The sequence below is a fragment of the Chinchilla lanigera genome, unplaced genomic scaffold (assembly GCF_000276665.1).
Source record: "Chinchilla lanigera isolate Chin_1 unplaced genomic scaffold, ChiLan1.0 scaffold00021, whole genome shotgun sequence".
Taxonomy (NCBI): Eukaryota; Metazoa; Chordata; class Mammalia; order Rodentia; family Chinchillidae; genus Chinchilla; species Chinchilla lanigera.
In genome coordinates, this window is record NW_004955422.1 from 13,398,481 (window position 1) to 13,414,931 (window position 16,451).

The window sequence follows — 16,451 nt, forward strand, 5'->3', positions numbered from 1 at the left end:
GTGTATAATAGACAATATTGAATTTTTTGTTGTTGATAGACATGCTATTTATTTGACTTAAGTAATGATGAAGCAACTGCTTGTCAACCAAACTTGTAAATACATTCCATTTGTTGAGTGGAGACAGAATATATATGATTTTTCTTATTATTTAAAATATGGGAAAATAATTTGCCCTTGAAGTAGAGTATCTTAACTATGCTTGTTTCTCTCCAAACCTATTACCTGTATTTTTGGCCCCAGTTTATGTAGTCTTTAGGGAAATTGAAAAAATAGCAATGTTGAAAAAATCTGCAGAGAATACATGTATCACAGTTCTAGCTCCTTAGTTTTGTTTATTAGGAGAACACAGGAAATACATAGAATGATTCTTTTCAGCGCAGAATTCTTTGAGCTATTTTTTATTAAAATTAGTGGTTAGCGTTTTATGAAAGAGTTGTCACATATAGCATCCTATTTTAGTACCATTTTATGCAAAGAAATACAAAAGTAACCATCATCATCTAATTAAGTTATATGGTACAATCTTAGTGCAATTTAATTTTAGGTAAGTCATCTAGCTTTCAGTTCAGAATGATTTAGGATTTGTAGGCATTGAATAAAATATATTTTTATCTTTCTTAGAAGCCCCATTTTCATTAGAAATATAACTTTCCCAAAGCCGTTAGTCATATATTGTCTTTTCTTTTAATAGCTAAGTTTCAAATAATGAAAATATCAAAAGAAAATGTTTAGGTACAGTCACACGTTCCTTCAGCAGGTATGCATGTTTCTCTTAATGCCTGGAACTTGTTTTAAAATAAAAAGCAGTATTCACAACCTAAATTTATACAGAATTCTGCCATGTCAGGAATATGTTTGTGATCTTGCTTTTAACTGTTGCTCTTTCCTATAGGGCATTTCAGAATGTAGAGTAATCACACAGGGAGCTTGTTTAAAATGTTTATTACTGAGCCCACATTTGGCCCTCATTTTGAGAAACACTTTCTTCAAGTTCTTTTGTCCTCCAGTGAAGTAGTGGAAAGTATATCCATGGTAAACAAGTCTAAGATGGTTTAAGCGAGAATTTACAACCTTATGGAAATTTTTTGAACAAATTTTAAATTAATGACTATGTTTGCTATTTTCCCTGTTCCCTCCAGAAAAAGAATCTTATCAGTTTTCTAACAGTGATACACAAATGATGAGTATTTTTCTCTGATGAGGTTTTAACTTTTATTCAGGGTTGTCTTGTGTTTTTAAATTGTTTAAGTGGTAAGATGTACTGTGTACCTTTTATACAGGATTTGCTTACAAATATGTTTTGAACTGTCTTTATGAAGTATTTTAAGTATCATGCCAGTTCTTTTTATGTTGTACAAAAGTTCTCTCAAAAGGGAAAAAAGGCAGTTTACAGCCAGAATGATTGGCATTTTGGTTTTCTAGGCAATAATTTACTTTGCTAAATCCCTTGGTCAGATCATTTTATGTATATGCAGCCTGGATTAAATTACAAGTACCTTGTAATTTAACAAGTACCTTGTTCAGTGCAGGTACATTTACCGTATAGATTTGTTTTGTTTTGATTTTTGTCATGTGGAATGCTGCCTTGGTCATCATAATGCCGTCTCTATTTCTGTACCTTCTTTTTCACATTAAAAACCTTCAAATAAAACATTTAATACACACACACACACACACACACAGAAAATCAAAACTGTCTTTATCAACAGTTGACACAATTACCTGCACAGAAGGTCCATGTCTGCAAAAGGCTACAGCACTAATGAGTAAAGCGGATTACAGGATCGTTATGAATATTGTAGAAATCAATTATATGGGAGGCTGAGGCAAGAGGATCCTGTATGAGGTCAGCCTAGGCAACATAGTGAGAGCCTATTGGAAGGAGGAAAGCATGGAGGGAAAGAGGGAGGGAAGAGACAAAAAAGGAAGGAAAATACAGAGGAAGGGGGAAATGGGTGGGATATAAACACTATCATCCCCCCAAACTCAAAGACCCAACCCTAAAATGGGCATCTGAGATGAATACACACTTCTGAAATGAAGAGATACTAATGGTGAATAAATACATGAAAAAATGTTCAGCATCATTGGTAATTCGAGCAATGCAAATTAAAACAACACTGAGATTCCATCTCACCCCAGAAAAAATGGCTAGCTTCAACACATCAACCAATAACAAATGCTGGAGAGGCTGTAGGGAGAAAGGAACCCTACTCCACTGCTGGTGGGAGTGTAGATTGGTAAAACCACTGTGGAAATCAATTTGGAGATGCCTCACAAAACTAGGATTGGAAGTCCCATTTAACCCAGCTATTCCCCTTCTGGGTATTTTCCAAGAAGAATTAAAGACATCACACCACAGCGACATATGTGCACCCATGTTTATAGCAGCACAATTTGTCATAGCTAAATCTTGGAAACAACCCAGATGCCCATCCACTGAGGAATGGATAAAAAGGATGTGGTATTTTTATGCAATGGAGTATTACTTAGCTATTAAAAAAGATAATCTCGAGGCTTTTGTAGGTAAATGGATGCAACTAGAGGCCGTACTCATCAGTGCAATAAATCAGACCCAGATAGGTAAACATCATATTGTCTCCTTAGTGTAGCAACCTGAAAAAGTAGGTAAAACTCAAAACTTACAATAGATGATAGGAAAGGAAAAGAAATTGCTTAAAGGAAGGAACAACTGGGATGAGGGAAAGAAGTAAAAAAGGAACGTAAAATATAAATATATATATGAATAGTTGTGATAACTATATTGCTGATGTCTGAGGGTGCATTGAAATGAACAGTTAATGATTACAATTTTTTATGTTCTGATAAATTGTGCATGCTTGTGTCTGGTGGTCTGAGCAACTGATTTGAAGGTAACAATATGCAATGGAATTACAATGGTGAACTCCTACTATCTTGTCTAATGAAACTCTGTATTATCTTTACTGTTTTATCAAAGAATTATTTTCTTATTCCCTATAATAGTTTGAGCAATCTTTCATTCTTACATCTGGTAATCTGAGCATTGTAGTTGAGTATAGCAATATGTAATGTAACAACCACTGTTGATTCGTATTATTTTGTCTTGAGACTCTGTATCACTTTGAATGTTCTTGCTTTGATTTTTTTATGTCTGTGATCTGGTATGCTGCTATTGTTCTATTTCTTTGTTTGGTTCTCATTTTCTATTCTCTTTAAAATAAAAAAATTAAAAAAATTACTATCATCACTTAGGTAGTTTCTTGAAAAGTGAAACACACACCCAAGAGGTTGACCCAGCTATTCCACTTGCAGATATTTCTTCTAGATTCATGGAAGTGTGCCTCTATAAGGACTTACACATGGGTATTAACCATTTTTTTGTAATAGCCCAAGTAAGTAATGGTACTATTTTACATTCCCATCAGCAGTGTCTGAAAGTTTAGGTTGTTCCATGTCCTCATCCACACCCAGAACAGTCACTCATCTTTCATTTTAGCCATCTTAGCAATTGCATAGTGTTATCTCACTGGTTTTTTTTGGTGTTATTTTTGCTATTATAAGAGGTTATTTTTAAGTTTGTATTTACAAATTAAATACAGTAACAGTAACTTAAAATGTGCTGATGATCCAGGTATCTATGAACAGGTAAATGGAGACACAAATCATGTTGTACGTATACACTGGAATATCAGCAGTAAAAAAGGAGACCCTTTGGTCCATTCAAACACACGGGTAAATCTCAATATGACCATGACAAGCGAAGAGGAGCAAGGGTCAGGTGTACTATATACTTTCATTTGCATAAAATCCCAGGAACTACAAAGTGATAGTAGTGTGAAAAATCAGAGTCGTGGTTCCCTGGGGACAGGCAGCAGAAAGTAGCATATTCCCTGCTCCAATAGTTTAAAAGCTCATTAGCAAAACCAGTCTAAGACATTTAAGTAAGTTACAGAAACGCCAGGCAAAACGCATTGGAAAAAATCACAGACTATGGATTCTGTATGCAGCAAGTGGATGGAACTCGGTTTTGGAAAGATCTCGGAGCTTTCCGAGATTTCCGGTATGACAGTTTCTCTAACTCTCAAGGAAGATGCTGAGCCACGAGGGGGCGATGCGTCCTTTAGCCCTCAGCCCCTTAGGTGGGAGAACTGAGGATCTTAGCCCCCTCCCTACTGCATCCAAACAAAACCTGAGAGCCGCGTCGCGGTGATGGAAGAACAGGGACGAGTGTATCAGGCGGCCACCGGGATGACTTCAAAGGTCAGAACCATCTCTTCTCTTCCCCAAAAACCTGTTCCGCTAATTGGCACGCGCCCTGCGCAGGAATCCCACTCCGAGAGCCATGCGTCTTACACTGTTTGTGGTCTTCGGGATGCGGTTTCCTGGGGAAGGAACCGCGGAGCCCTGGAGGATCAGAAGTGATCGGCGTGCGTGGCCTTACTCGCGACAGATTGGGGCTGCGAGGCGGCGACGCGCGAGGTCCAGCGTTGCGGTCACGGTGCCAGGGAACAAGGTAAGGGCCGAGCCGGTCGCGCAGGCCCCGTTCTTCCATCTTGCAGTACTTTTGTTGGAATGTGGCCAGACCTCTTCTTTACCATTCTTGCTAGTTATTTTGTGTTGCAACAGCGAAGTAAGCAGTTGTCACAGAGACCTGGGAACCTATAAAGCCCACCTCATTCAATGTCTGGCCTTTTGCAAAAATCCTTCCAAGGAAGTTCCAGCAGCTCACCTTCCTGACTACAGGCTAGTGATGAGCAGCCCACGCCTCCATTCCTTCGTTTAGCAGAACATTCAGAGGGGCCTCATGTGTTTCAAAACCCGAATCCTGGTGTATGTCCCCAGACACCCTTGGCTGTTCCTACGCCATTGGTTACCTCGTGCATTCCAACTCCTAGCCTCTAGGTGGCAGCATCCCCTCCTTCTGGGACTGTAGATTGTCCCTTCCCAGGACAGAACCATCCACTCCAGGCTGTGCAAGGAGCTGACTGTGGGCTGGGCAGGACAGGGCAGGTGCGCCCTCTTTGAGGAGGAGGAGTTGAGAGAGTTTTGTCTGTAGGGCCTCTGCCATATTTGCCTTTCAGGACAGGTTTCAGGGTGGCCAGGTTGTCAGGAGAACCTGCCTTAGTTCAGAAGATTTGCAGAACCCAAGCTGCCAGCTGCTTTGTTTGCTTACCTGGTCTCATCCCTGAGCTTCAGAAAGCTTTCTCCTTCCAACCTGTTCTCTTTCCAAATTATAAGAGCCCAATTACAGTGTTAAATGTTTTTAATTCCCATTAAAACTCTACCACCCCCGCCTTCAGGACTGGGTCAGATCCTCAGCCGAGCCTGCCCACAGGATAAGGTGCCACAGAGGTGCCTCTCTTGAAATGTTTCCCTCTCCTGATTTTCATTTTTCACACAAAACATCATGGCCGCCATGAGTGAGATGATTTTGCAAATACAGAGGTGGCCCAAACCCCATTAATCTCGGTTATTCTAAACCACCACATCATAACATCCTATGTCTACATGCAAATTGATTTTTAAATGGAATGATGAGAACAGGCTTGACAAAAACATATGCACACAATACTGCTGTTACTTTAAAAAACAACAACAAAACCACAGGATGGAGAGATCTGGTCTAACTGAGGCTAATTAAAACCACCTGGGTTATTGGAATAAAATGCAAGTGCAAGGTGCTAAGACCTGCTACTTGTGAGGTTGTGTTAGCACCTATGCGGTCTGCTTGGGGGTGAGTGACCCTCTTTACTGGACTAATCAGTCTACATGAGCTTTTTAAAAATAGGCTTTATTTTTTAGAGCAGTTTCAGGCTCAGGGAAAAATTGAAGGAGAGCGCCAAGAGTTCTCAAACACCCTGAGGATCTCAGCTTTCCAAGGCCCCTCATATGTCTTACTCTTTCCCCGTCTCCAGGACAGAGGGGAGCAGTCACCTGAACTCACCCTGGTTCCAAGGACATGATGGAGGTGGCCCTCTGGCTCCTCCCCTCTTGTGCTGTGCAGGCCTTGCAGAAGGGAGACCCTCTCCCTCTCTTGGGATTTACCTTTCCATCCTTGGCCTGCATTTCTTTAGCTCCATGTGCCCTGTAGAATGGGGCTTTGGCTTTCCTAAAAGGAGGCTATAAGACCTAGACCACAGGTGACATGGCTCACAGGCTCTTTCCAGAATTTGACGACAAAAGCTAGGGATCCTGCTCTACACAGTGCACATGGCCTCAGGGTCACTGTCCTTCTCTGGTTAAGGGGCCCTTGTACACTGCGCTTCCTCCAGCATCCTCCCTGTGCTTTTGTGTGTCTTGCTGTCAGTATTCTTGCATCCCTCTGCACTCCGGGCCATGGTGGCGCCGCAGCTGCTCCTCTGAACAAGTGCAGAGTAAGTTCCAGGACCAGCCAGATGCAGCCCTGCACATACATATACTCCTACATACATGTATACTCATGCATACTCTCGCTTGCACACACACATGCTCATACGCACTACACACTTATGTGTGCTTACACACCTACTCTGGCATCTGAAGCTCCGGACTCACAACTTGAGGAGAGATTAGTGCCTTTACCACGAACCTGCTCCTTCTCTGATGGGGCAATGAGTCCTCTGAAGAGGGCCTGGCTACTTCTAGGAAACAGCTCTTTTTTAGGGCAAAGAGCTCTTTCTTAGTATAGCTCTGAGCTGATTTTATTAAGATTTCAAAATATGTATTCCTTTAAAACAAACATTGAACCATTTCAACTAACCCTAATGCTATTTTGTGGTATGTGTGCAAAATCCCCTCTAGGACTAATGAAATGGGTCACTTTCTTTTAATTAATTATTTTTTGTTTTTTTTTGAGACAAGGTGTCAGTATGTAGTTACGGCTGGCCTTCAACTCACTGTGTAGCCCAGGTTGGCCTCAAACTCACAATAGTCTTCCTGCTTCAGCCTCCCAAGGGTTGGGATTACAGGCATGCACCATCATGCCTAGCTGAAATGAGTCACTTTTTAATTCTCTAATGTTACATCCAGCTGAACCTGTGGCTTGAGGCATGCAATGGCTGTGACAGGGAATTTCCAGAAGGGAGGACTCCAAACTTTCCAGAGAGGGGGCCAGGTTGGATTTCAAAGGAAGATGAACTGAAGGCCATGGTGATTGTCCAAGCCTATGTTAAGGGGACTTTCACAGAGGGCTGCAACTTCCTGAAGATGGACAGCAAGAGAGAGGGATGGTCTACCCAGCTGTGTCTGCAGCAAAGGGGGTTGAGTACGGAGTTCATATAGGGTGAAGAGATTTGCCTCAGGGCCCTGGCCTACTCCTTTCAGTATTGGAGGCAACAACATAAACCCCCTGATTAGTGCCTGAGAACAATTAATGTCCAGCTTGGGTTCAGGCCTGCAGGAAAACCTGCAATTGTCTGGGGGGCAGGGTGCTCAGGGAGCAGAAAGGTAATGAGGGGGTGGAACTGCTGAGCCCCACACTAGCTAGAAAAAAAGGAGTCACCCTTCCTTCGTCATTTTATGTCCTCTTCCTTGTCCTTCACCCGTGCAGCTCCTACGCTGCCACTTCTGCCTCCCAAATGACTTTAATTCATTGGCTACTTTTCTCCATTCTCTCTTGTGACTTTCTCATATCTGTCCCCTCTCCATCCCCATGGTGATTTGCTGGACCTTGCTGGTCCCCGACAACAGAGAGAGTTGCTCTGCCTCCCCTGAGCAGCTCAGGCACCCCAAGGGGAAAGCCTCATCCTCTCCTGAGGTTCCGCGGTGTGTGGTGGGTGGGTGGAACACTGAACCACTGGATTCCCTGCTGTGATTCATGAAACCCATAGGAGGGAGATGCTCCAGAGAGGAGAGTGTGGAGACAGCGAATCAAAAAGAAGCATCAAGAAAATCATGCTGAAAACAGGCTTGAGGGGAGGAGGGTTTTATTGAAAGGACTCACACAGCAATTCTCAGAAGTTGCAGACCCCCAAGGTGAATGGTGTTGCGTGCTTTTATGGGGCCATACCTGGAGGACAGGGTGTAGCGTGTCCAGTAAGAATACCGGTGAAGGGAAGAGACTGCTGAGTTTCCTTTCTGAAGCAGTCAAAGGTCACATGCTGAACGGGTGGGAGATGTGCCCCCTCACTGGCTCTGAGAATGTTTTTGATATGAACACTTGCTTTCCAACTCCCGAAAATACCAGGCCAGAGCTGTGTCTCTAGGCTTTGTGATGAAGGGGTAGTCACTCTCTGGAGCCACTAGGGGTATGCCAGAGCTTCAGATCTTACACTGGCAGCACACAGGGACACAGCAGCTGGACTGGCAGCAGCAGGGCTTGCAACAGCTGGACTCACAGCAGCAGGGCTTGCAGCAGCTGGACTCACAGCAGCTGGATTTACAGACCCCACAGGAGACACAGACCCCCTTAGAGCACCCACAGCCCCCCTTGGAGCACCCACAGGAGCCACAGCCCACTTGGCCACAGCCGGAGCAGGAACAGGCTGGCACACAGCAGCACACAGGCTTGCAGCAGCACACGGGCACACAGCAGCTGGAGCCACAGCCCCCACAGCTGGAGCCACAGCCTCCGGAACAGCCACAGCAGCTCATGGTTCTGGTGTTGGAGATGGAGAGGTCAGAGGAGTGTGTTAGTGAGGGAAGTGTGCAGATGTGCATCCTCTTGTACCTTATATACTTGCATGAGTGAGGTGTGAGCCTGACACATGGTCACTCCTTGGTTCTTGTTTGTGCCACCTCCTGGGAGAAACATTCTAAGTATTTTTAAGGATTTTATAATAAACGTACTTTATGTTTATAAGAAGCCTTTTTATTGTGTTTGCTTTTTTTTCACCTTCTCTAGCACATTGCTTCCCCTGATTGAGCTGAATTCTCTCTGTTCTCCCAAGGGAGATAGAAGCAGAGCCTCCCGGGCCATTGGTCATCACGCTGACATGACTCTTGGTCCTGGAGGTCCATAAACACTCTCAGCAGTGCTCACAAGTCAGGGGACGTCGGATGAGTGCAGAGGGCCCCTGTTAGTCAGGCCAGGCCTACATGGGCAATAGAGCAGGCTCCCCCCGCATTTGCCATTGTAGGCTTCACATCTGGCGGCCAAGCCCTCATTAGCGAGCACAGGGCTGTGCGCTGTGGAAGGAGCAGCCTGCCCATTCTGGGGTGCGTATGAAGCTTCAATGGCCCCGGCTAGATTCACGTCTGACCCAGATAGCCAGAGTGCCCTTCACCATGACTCCTCAAACTCCTGGGAACTGCCAGTGTGGGCTGGCATGAAGTGTGTGCGGGGATCTGCTCCATGTCCCAATTTTCCCTGTGACCAAGGACTCTGGGTCTATGCACTGGCTTCTGTCTGGGAATACAGTGAGAATCTGAGACTCCTTAGAGGGACTGAAATCAGAGTTCTAGTCACTAAACCTAAAGCCTTTTGTTCTGCAGATCAGGTGAAAACCTAGGGAGGGGACTGTGCAGCTTCTGATTTAGTAGCCCACACCAACTTCCTGTGAGACAAACCACTCCCATCTCTACCCTGGATGTGCTGTCCATCGTGGTGGCCGTGCCCGCCACGCCTTTGATGATTTACCTTCCTGATTGCAGGTGTCTAACGGGGGCAGTTTAAGGAACTCTTGCTAGCAGTGTATGTGCTACCATGGGAAATAGGATCGTCAGTGCCTTTAATCTCGTCAGATTAGAGAACCAAGTTTAGAAATCCCAGAGCTAATTCAGAGAACAACCTCAGGATGCTATTCTTCTGCAGCCATGATCTGCACCAGTTGAGTTCAAGCAGAGAAGCAGAACCACAAGAGAAATATGTGTGTGCATGTCTGTGTGTGGATGTGTGCTTTAGTGTGTGTGTACCTACCTGTGTGTTGGCTTACACAGTTTTGGAGGCTGGCTAAACAGTTTCTCCAAGGTTGTCTCCTGGTCTGATGCTGGGCCTTGAAGTCCACAGATAGGCAGTCAGGAGGGAAGATCACAGGAGGCTGAGCCCGGCCGCATGAAATGGAACCCAAGGTGGATGGGCTGAGGTCTGCATCCAGTCCTGTTGCCCTGACTTTGGTGATGAGGATGTCTTGCAGAAGCCATGGCCCCTTGTGAAAGAGTCAAACACACACTTGGCCCAGGAGCCTGAGATGCTGAAAAGCGCCAGGGAAAACGGAGAACAATTGTAGCCCAGCTGCTGCTGCATGGGTGCAGGTAAATGGACACACCAGCTGCATTGCCGGTGCTGTCAAAGCTGCTCTCTCCACCCTCCGGCCATGATGAGAGGACTCACTTCAACAATAGCCTACAAGAAAGGGATTCTGGGAAATGTAGTCCAGCCAAGTGGACACACCACCCACCACCACTACTAGGCACATGCAGTGTCTTAAAACAATACCTTTTACCTACACATTGAAAAATATAAATGGAATGAATAGCAGTTTTATTCACCTTGTCATCCAATTGCTAATTTGATCATCTGTATTCAAGTGACAACTCTGGCTGTCTGATGGAGTGACAATCTTCACAGAATACTATTTTGAGGCTCATTTGACATAGAGACTGAAAAGCAGAAATTCAAAAGGCATTATTAAGATTAACATGCTGTCACCTAGATAATTCAACTTGCACATACTTAAGAAAACATGAGGATCTCAATCTCAATGAGTAGTCATAGTTTCATCTAATGTGACACAACTGTGCTCTGTATGACCAAGACTATGACAAGTATTTTTTCCCCCAGAATAATTTCAGGCCCAGGAAGCAAGCTCATTCTTTTCCTTTGATATCCTTGAACTTAAATACTTAGATATAAAATTTATCATTAGCAATCCTCATTAGATAACAGGAGGACAAAAAAAATCTTGAATCAATGTATATGTGACCATATTCATGTGAAATTAAGAAAAGAATATTCACAGATGTCACTTCCCATTTCTGATCTTATTTTGTGTTTGCAGCTAGCATCTATCACCACTGTCTTCCTCTACTTTTTTTGTGGAAAAAAGGTAAAGCAAAATTTCATAGCAAAATAATAGGAGAATAACAGTAGTTAATACATTACACGCTGTTATCTTTAAAGTAGTTGCTCAGGGTACAAGATATGGGCATAAAAATTTCTCCAATTGATATGAGCACAAACCTGCCTTTTTAATGAACTCAGAGACACTAACACTATAACTGACTTGCATTCTTCCCTTTTCTCTGTTGTCCTTTCCCCTTTTACCCATCCTAGTTCCTTTTTCCTTTTGAACAATTTCTTCCCGTTTCAGTATCTATTGTACATTTTAGACCTTATTTGCTCTTTCAGTTTCTTATACTCGGGAGAGAAGATGTTGTTTACACATATGTGTCTGATTCTTCCTCTACTTTTGTGTATCCCCCTTGTCCTCTGCAAGAACCTCAGCTGGCCCTGGTGTGTGCTCAATGGTGTGATCCCATCTTCACCATGAAGGATGTGGGCCATTCCCAGTCCTGCCTGAATTAGGGAGTTGTGTTTTCCCACTGACTTTAATCACAGGAGTGGTGGTGCTCAGAGAGGTCCAAAGGTTCTCCTGTGGTTCAGACATCCTCGGCTTCACTCCATCTGGGAAGGAGCAGTCCAGTTTCTCTTTGGTGATGAGGGCTGAGAGCCGTAGTCAATACAGTAAACCCCTTCATTGTGTGTTGCATGAGGAGCCAAAGTGGCCAGCCAGTTGCACTGATGTCTAGCTGCACGGAGCTCTCATCTCATGCCCTGTGAAGCGTTGCTCCTTTTGGGGTGAGGACCTCCTGGCCAGCAGAGCATAGCGTCATGATGGTTGGAAACAGAAATTTGGCTAGTAGCTCACTGAGTGGAATGTGGTGGGGTTCAGCGCCCTGCAGTTTTTCAAGCCATGGAAGGTGGCACTGATCTCTGTCATCCCTCAAGGGGAGCAATGTTGCTTTTGGTTTACTGTTTTTACAGGAAGGAGCAGTTCTAGTACTTCCTGTTGTCCTTTAGCACTGTAGTCCTTTCACATGACCAGAAACTCAGTGTGTAGGGACCACTGTGTTTTCACTCAAAGCTTTTGATGGCTTGAGGTTTAAAAATTCATATTCAGTTTATTAGCATTATAATTTTTAAATTTTATTTTTTTTGTGGTACTGGGGATTGAACCCAAGGCCTTTGCATTGAGCTATATCTCTACTCTTATTTTTCTTTGTAAATTTTGAGACAGGATTTCAGTAAGTCACTAAGTTACCCAGACTGGGCTTAAACTTGCTACCTTGTCTCAGCCTCCTCAACTTTTGGGATTACAGGAGTGTACCACCTAGCCTATTTTATTTTATTTTTTTTTGTACCAGGAATTGAACTCAGGACCTTGTGCTTGCCAGACAGTTGCTTGTGCCACTGAGCTATATCCCTGTCCCAACCTGACCCATTTTAAAACTTACTTTTAAAGGCCTTATAAGAACATTTATAAGTAAATATGATATAATATAGATATCAATATTTGTAAAACATAGATACAATTTAACAATCACTGTCAAAGTGGCCTATGATTCAGGCTTTGTCAACTTGAGTTGAAATATCCTAAACTCTCTTAAACTAAATATTCAATCACTGTTACAATTTAGATAAATTACTTTTAACATTTTAAACCACCTGGACAAATAACTTATATTTTATTTACCTTCTTTTGCTGTTATTCCACATCTCTTGTGTGTTCTGCTCCATCTTTTCTCTTTGCTTTGCAGTGAGGGAAGTTTCTATTGATTTATATTCAAGTCCACTGATTCTTCCTCAGCCAGATCCCAGTGTGATAATGAACCATCAGAGGCATTCTTCATTTCCATCACAGGGCTTTTGATTTCTGGGATTTCTGTGGTGATTCTTTCTTAGAATTTCCCAATCTCTCTCACCCATATCTTCTTGCATATTGTCCAGTCTTCCCATGAAATCCCTTAATATATTCATCACAGCTGTTTTGAATTCCTGTCCAATAATTCCAACATCCTGGCCACATCTGGCTGCGATGCTTGCCCTTTGCGCTGTGCACTTTGCCTGCTGTTTGGCTTGTAATATTTTGTTGGAAGTCAGGCTGGAAGTGCAGGGTATAAGGAACTGGACCTAGGCTTTCAGGAAGTGTTGGTGAGGTGTGGGAGGAGAATGACTTCTGGTATTTGCTGTGAGAACCTCAACAGGCTTCTGGAGGAGAAGCTTCTAGAAATATGATCCCTAAAGGCTGGACCCTTACAGCTTCTAACTCGGGCATCCACCCGGCCTCTAGCCATTGCTCAGTTGCAGCACAGACTTCCTGCTCCAGCCCTGGTTCCCATGGAGGCCTCTGCCCCTGTGAGTTGTGAAACTCTGGTCTGTCCTTTGGTGTCTTCAATTTGAGGAGACATCAGCTTGCCTTGTGACCCAGCCCTTTGATGGCTCTAAGAAGAACTGTTAATTTTCAGTTCGTTCAACTTTTTCCTTGCTATGTGGATGGGATAATGAATTTCCAAACTTCTCACATACTGAACTAGAAAGTTTGCCTTTCAAAACTTAATTACTATTTATGTGCTGGGTAAATAAAGCCTATAAAGATAATGAACGTTGAATTCTCCCAAGTGTGTCTTTCTTTCTACTTCTTTCTTTCTTTCTTTCTTTCTTTCTTTCTTTCTTTCTTTCTTTCTTTCTTTCTTTCTTCTTTCTTTCTCTTTCTTCTTTCTTTCTTTCTTCTTTCTTCCTCTCTTTCTTTTTCATAGTGCTTTTAGACTTAGGGTTATTTATAACCTTTAACTAGAAATGCAGCTGGATGTGGTGGCACACGCCTGTAATTCCAGCCTTCAGGAGGCTGAGGCAGGAGGATCATTGTGAGTTCGAGATCAGCCTGGACTAGAAAGAGAACTCAAAACAAGATTGAACTGCAAACTGAAAACCCTTCTCAAAAAAAAAAAAAAAAAAAAAAAAAAAAAATTGGAAATGCAGTTAACTCTAGAATAAAGGATCTTAACACACATTCAATGGAAATCACAAGATAATTTGGTAAGATTGTTCAATATTAAATCTTGTGTCTTAGGTATATGCAGATTATTCTGCAAACAAACAGTAGAATTATACAAGTTTTAAAATTGAAATATAACTCATGTCATCAAATCTGTTCTTTTAAAGTTTATTGGTATATGTAATACATAATAATTATATATAATAATATGTAATTAATAATTACATATTAATTACATCAGGGAATTTGCATCTATATATATATATATTGTGGTTTTTTTTTTCCCCCCCTCCGGTACTGGGAACCGAACTCACGACCTTGCCCTTGCCAGGCAGACGCTTTGCCGCTGAGCTAAATCCCCAGCCCCTTATATTGCGTTTTGATAATTTTTACTTACCCTACCTACCTCCCCTCTTCCTGCTCCCAGATTCCCTTCCCATCTCCATAAAGTCTACCTTGTGTTTCCTAACATCTGTCTTTTGTTTTTTAAAGAATAAGATCCAGTGGTTTTTCATATATTTACAAAGTTAAACAACCATCACTACCATCTAATTCCAGAACATATTCACCATTCCAAAAAGAAAGTCCATAGAGGTGGGAATGTAAATTATACAGCCATTATACAAAACCAGAGAGAAGTTCTTCAAGAAATTAAAAAGATATGACTAACACATACATGATCCAACAATCCAGTTATCAGGTATATATTCAAAAGAACTGAATTCAGTATGTCCAGGACACATCTGCACTCCTGGGTTCAGAGTGACGCTATTCACAATAGAAAAGTATGGAATCAACCTAAGTGCATGCCTAGCAGGGTCTCGCTGTGCAGTTCAGGCTGATCTTGAACTCACTTTGTAGCCTAGGCTGGCCTTGAACTCACAGCAATCTTCCTGCCTCAGCCTCCCAAGTGCTGGAAATTGTTTTCTTAATGTTGTTTTTGGATTGCTCATTGTTGATATAAAAAATAAAACTGATTTTTAATATTAATCTTTGCATATTTTGTACATTAACCTGCTGAAGTTATTTATTAACAGTAATGGTGTGTGTGTATGTGTGTGTTTATGTGTCTCATAGGATCTTCTGTATAGACATGGTGTTACTTCTTCCTTTTCAACCTGGATGCCTTTTATTTCTTTTCCTTGTATTATTATGGTGGTTACTACTTCAGCCCAATATTAAATAAAAGTGGTGAAGGTTAACATCCTTTACCTGATCCTTCACTTAGGGGGAAAACATCCAGGCTTTCATGTGTAAGTATGGTGATAGCTGTGGGTAGATGTCCTTTATCAAGTTGAGAAAGGTCCCTTCTATTTCTTCCTGTGTTGAACCAGAGCTCTGAAATCTATGAGTGCTCTAAGGTTGATTTCCAGCTCCAATCCCAGAATGGAGAGAGTGTACCTTATCCTGCACTGAGCTACCCCATTGCTGATCCCCAAAGCAGCAGTTTCTGTTCTTGCTTACAGAGCATTTCAGGAAAGCATTTTCAGTCTTGCTCCCTTATCCTGGGCTGGCTTCTCATGTTGGGGCCTGCCTGGGCTCAGAGACCACTCACAGATGCCTTCCTCAGCACTGAAGCAAACACCTTCTTCCCAGTAAAAATGATTAAGATGCAGTATTTCTATTCTATTCTATTCTATTCTATTCTATTCTATTCTATTCTGTTCTGTTCTGTTCTGTTCTGTTCTGTTCTGTTCTGTTCTATTTTCTATTCTATTCTATTCTTTCATTTACCCTCTGCACTAATGAGAGACATGCATTCATTCATTCTTTATTTACTTACATATACATTTAGTGATGTCTTAATTAATTAGTTCAACAGTATCTTCACATGATAATTGAGCCTGGCCTTGGAGCTGCAGCAATGAACATCCGGGTAACAGCAATCTATTAGGGAAGGAGATGAAGGAAACACAATCACTTTCATAAAGAGGCAGAGGCTGGAAGGGAAAAGACACTATGAGGCCAAGGATGGAGAGCAGGTAATTTATTCAGTGGTGAATTCAAATCCATTTTGTGTCTTAATAGATTATTTGGATCAGGTAGTTTTCAGGAGATTTGCACCTGCAAATGTCATACAGCTCTTGGGGAGTGGGAAAAGAACTAGTCTGTCCCTCCAAGGATTATCAGACATAGTAAGGATTTTAGTCACATCCCTGGCCTACAGCCATTTCTGGGTAGTTTGGCTTGGCCACATCAGTATGTAGGAAGGAGAGGCAAGTGTATCTAGGGGTGGGATACTGTGTAGGGACCAGGCATGACAGTGTTTAGGACTCTGTGAGCTAGAAGATCATTACCCAGATCCAGAAAAATGCTGGAAGTCACTTGTTGGGAAACACAGTTTTTTAGAGATCTCTGAAATCTATGGACAGAGCATCAGATCTTGCACTGACAGCACACAGGAACACAGCAGCTGGACTGGCAGCAGGATGAACCACAACCTGAAGAGCAGCAGGGTTTGCAGCAGCTGGACTCACAGCAGCAGGGTTTGCAGCAGCTGGACTGGCAGCAGCAGGGTTTACAGCAGCTGGACTGGCTGCAGCAGGGCTTGCA

At 42.6% G+C, this 16,451-nt stretch overlaps 1 protein-coding gene and 1 long non-coding RNA gene across 2 annotated transcripts in view; both read right to left on the reverse strand.

Annotated features, from left to right (window-relative positions):
- Positions 1-8,507: 8,507 nt before the first annotated feature.
- LOC102028427 lies at positions 8,508-12,973 on the reverse strand. The gene is made up of 3 exons (XR_260870.2): positions 12,597-12,973; positions 10,393-10,503; positions 8,508-10,246 (listed from the first exon to the last, which is right to left on the reverse strand). It is a non-coding gene; the product is annotated as an uncharacterized LOC102028427 (long non-coding RNA).
- A 3,301-nt stretch (positions 12,974-16,274) lies between these two features.
- The window catches only part of LOC102012975 (keratin-associated protein 5-5-like), an 8,981-nt gene continuing 8,804 nt past the window's right edge, over positions 16,275-16,451 (reverse strand). Inside the window, exon 2 of the mRNA XM_013513832.1 lies at positions 16,275-16,445. Coding sequence (XP_013369286.1) covers positions 16,275-16,445 — 171 coding nt within the window. The remainder of the gene's footprint in view (positions 16,446-16,451) is intronic.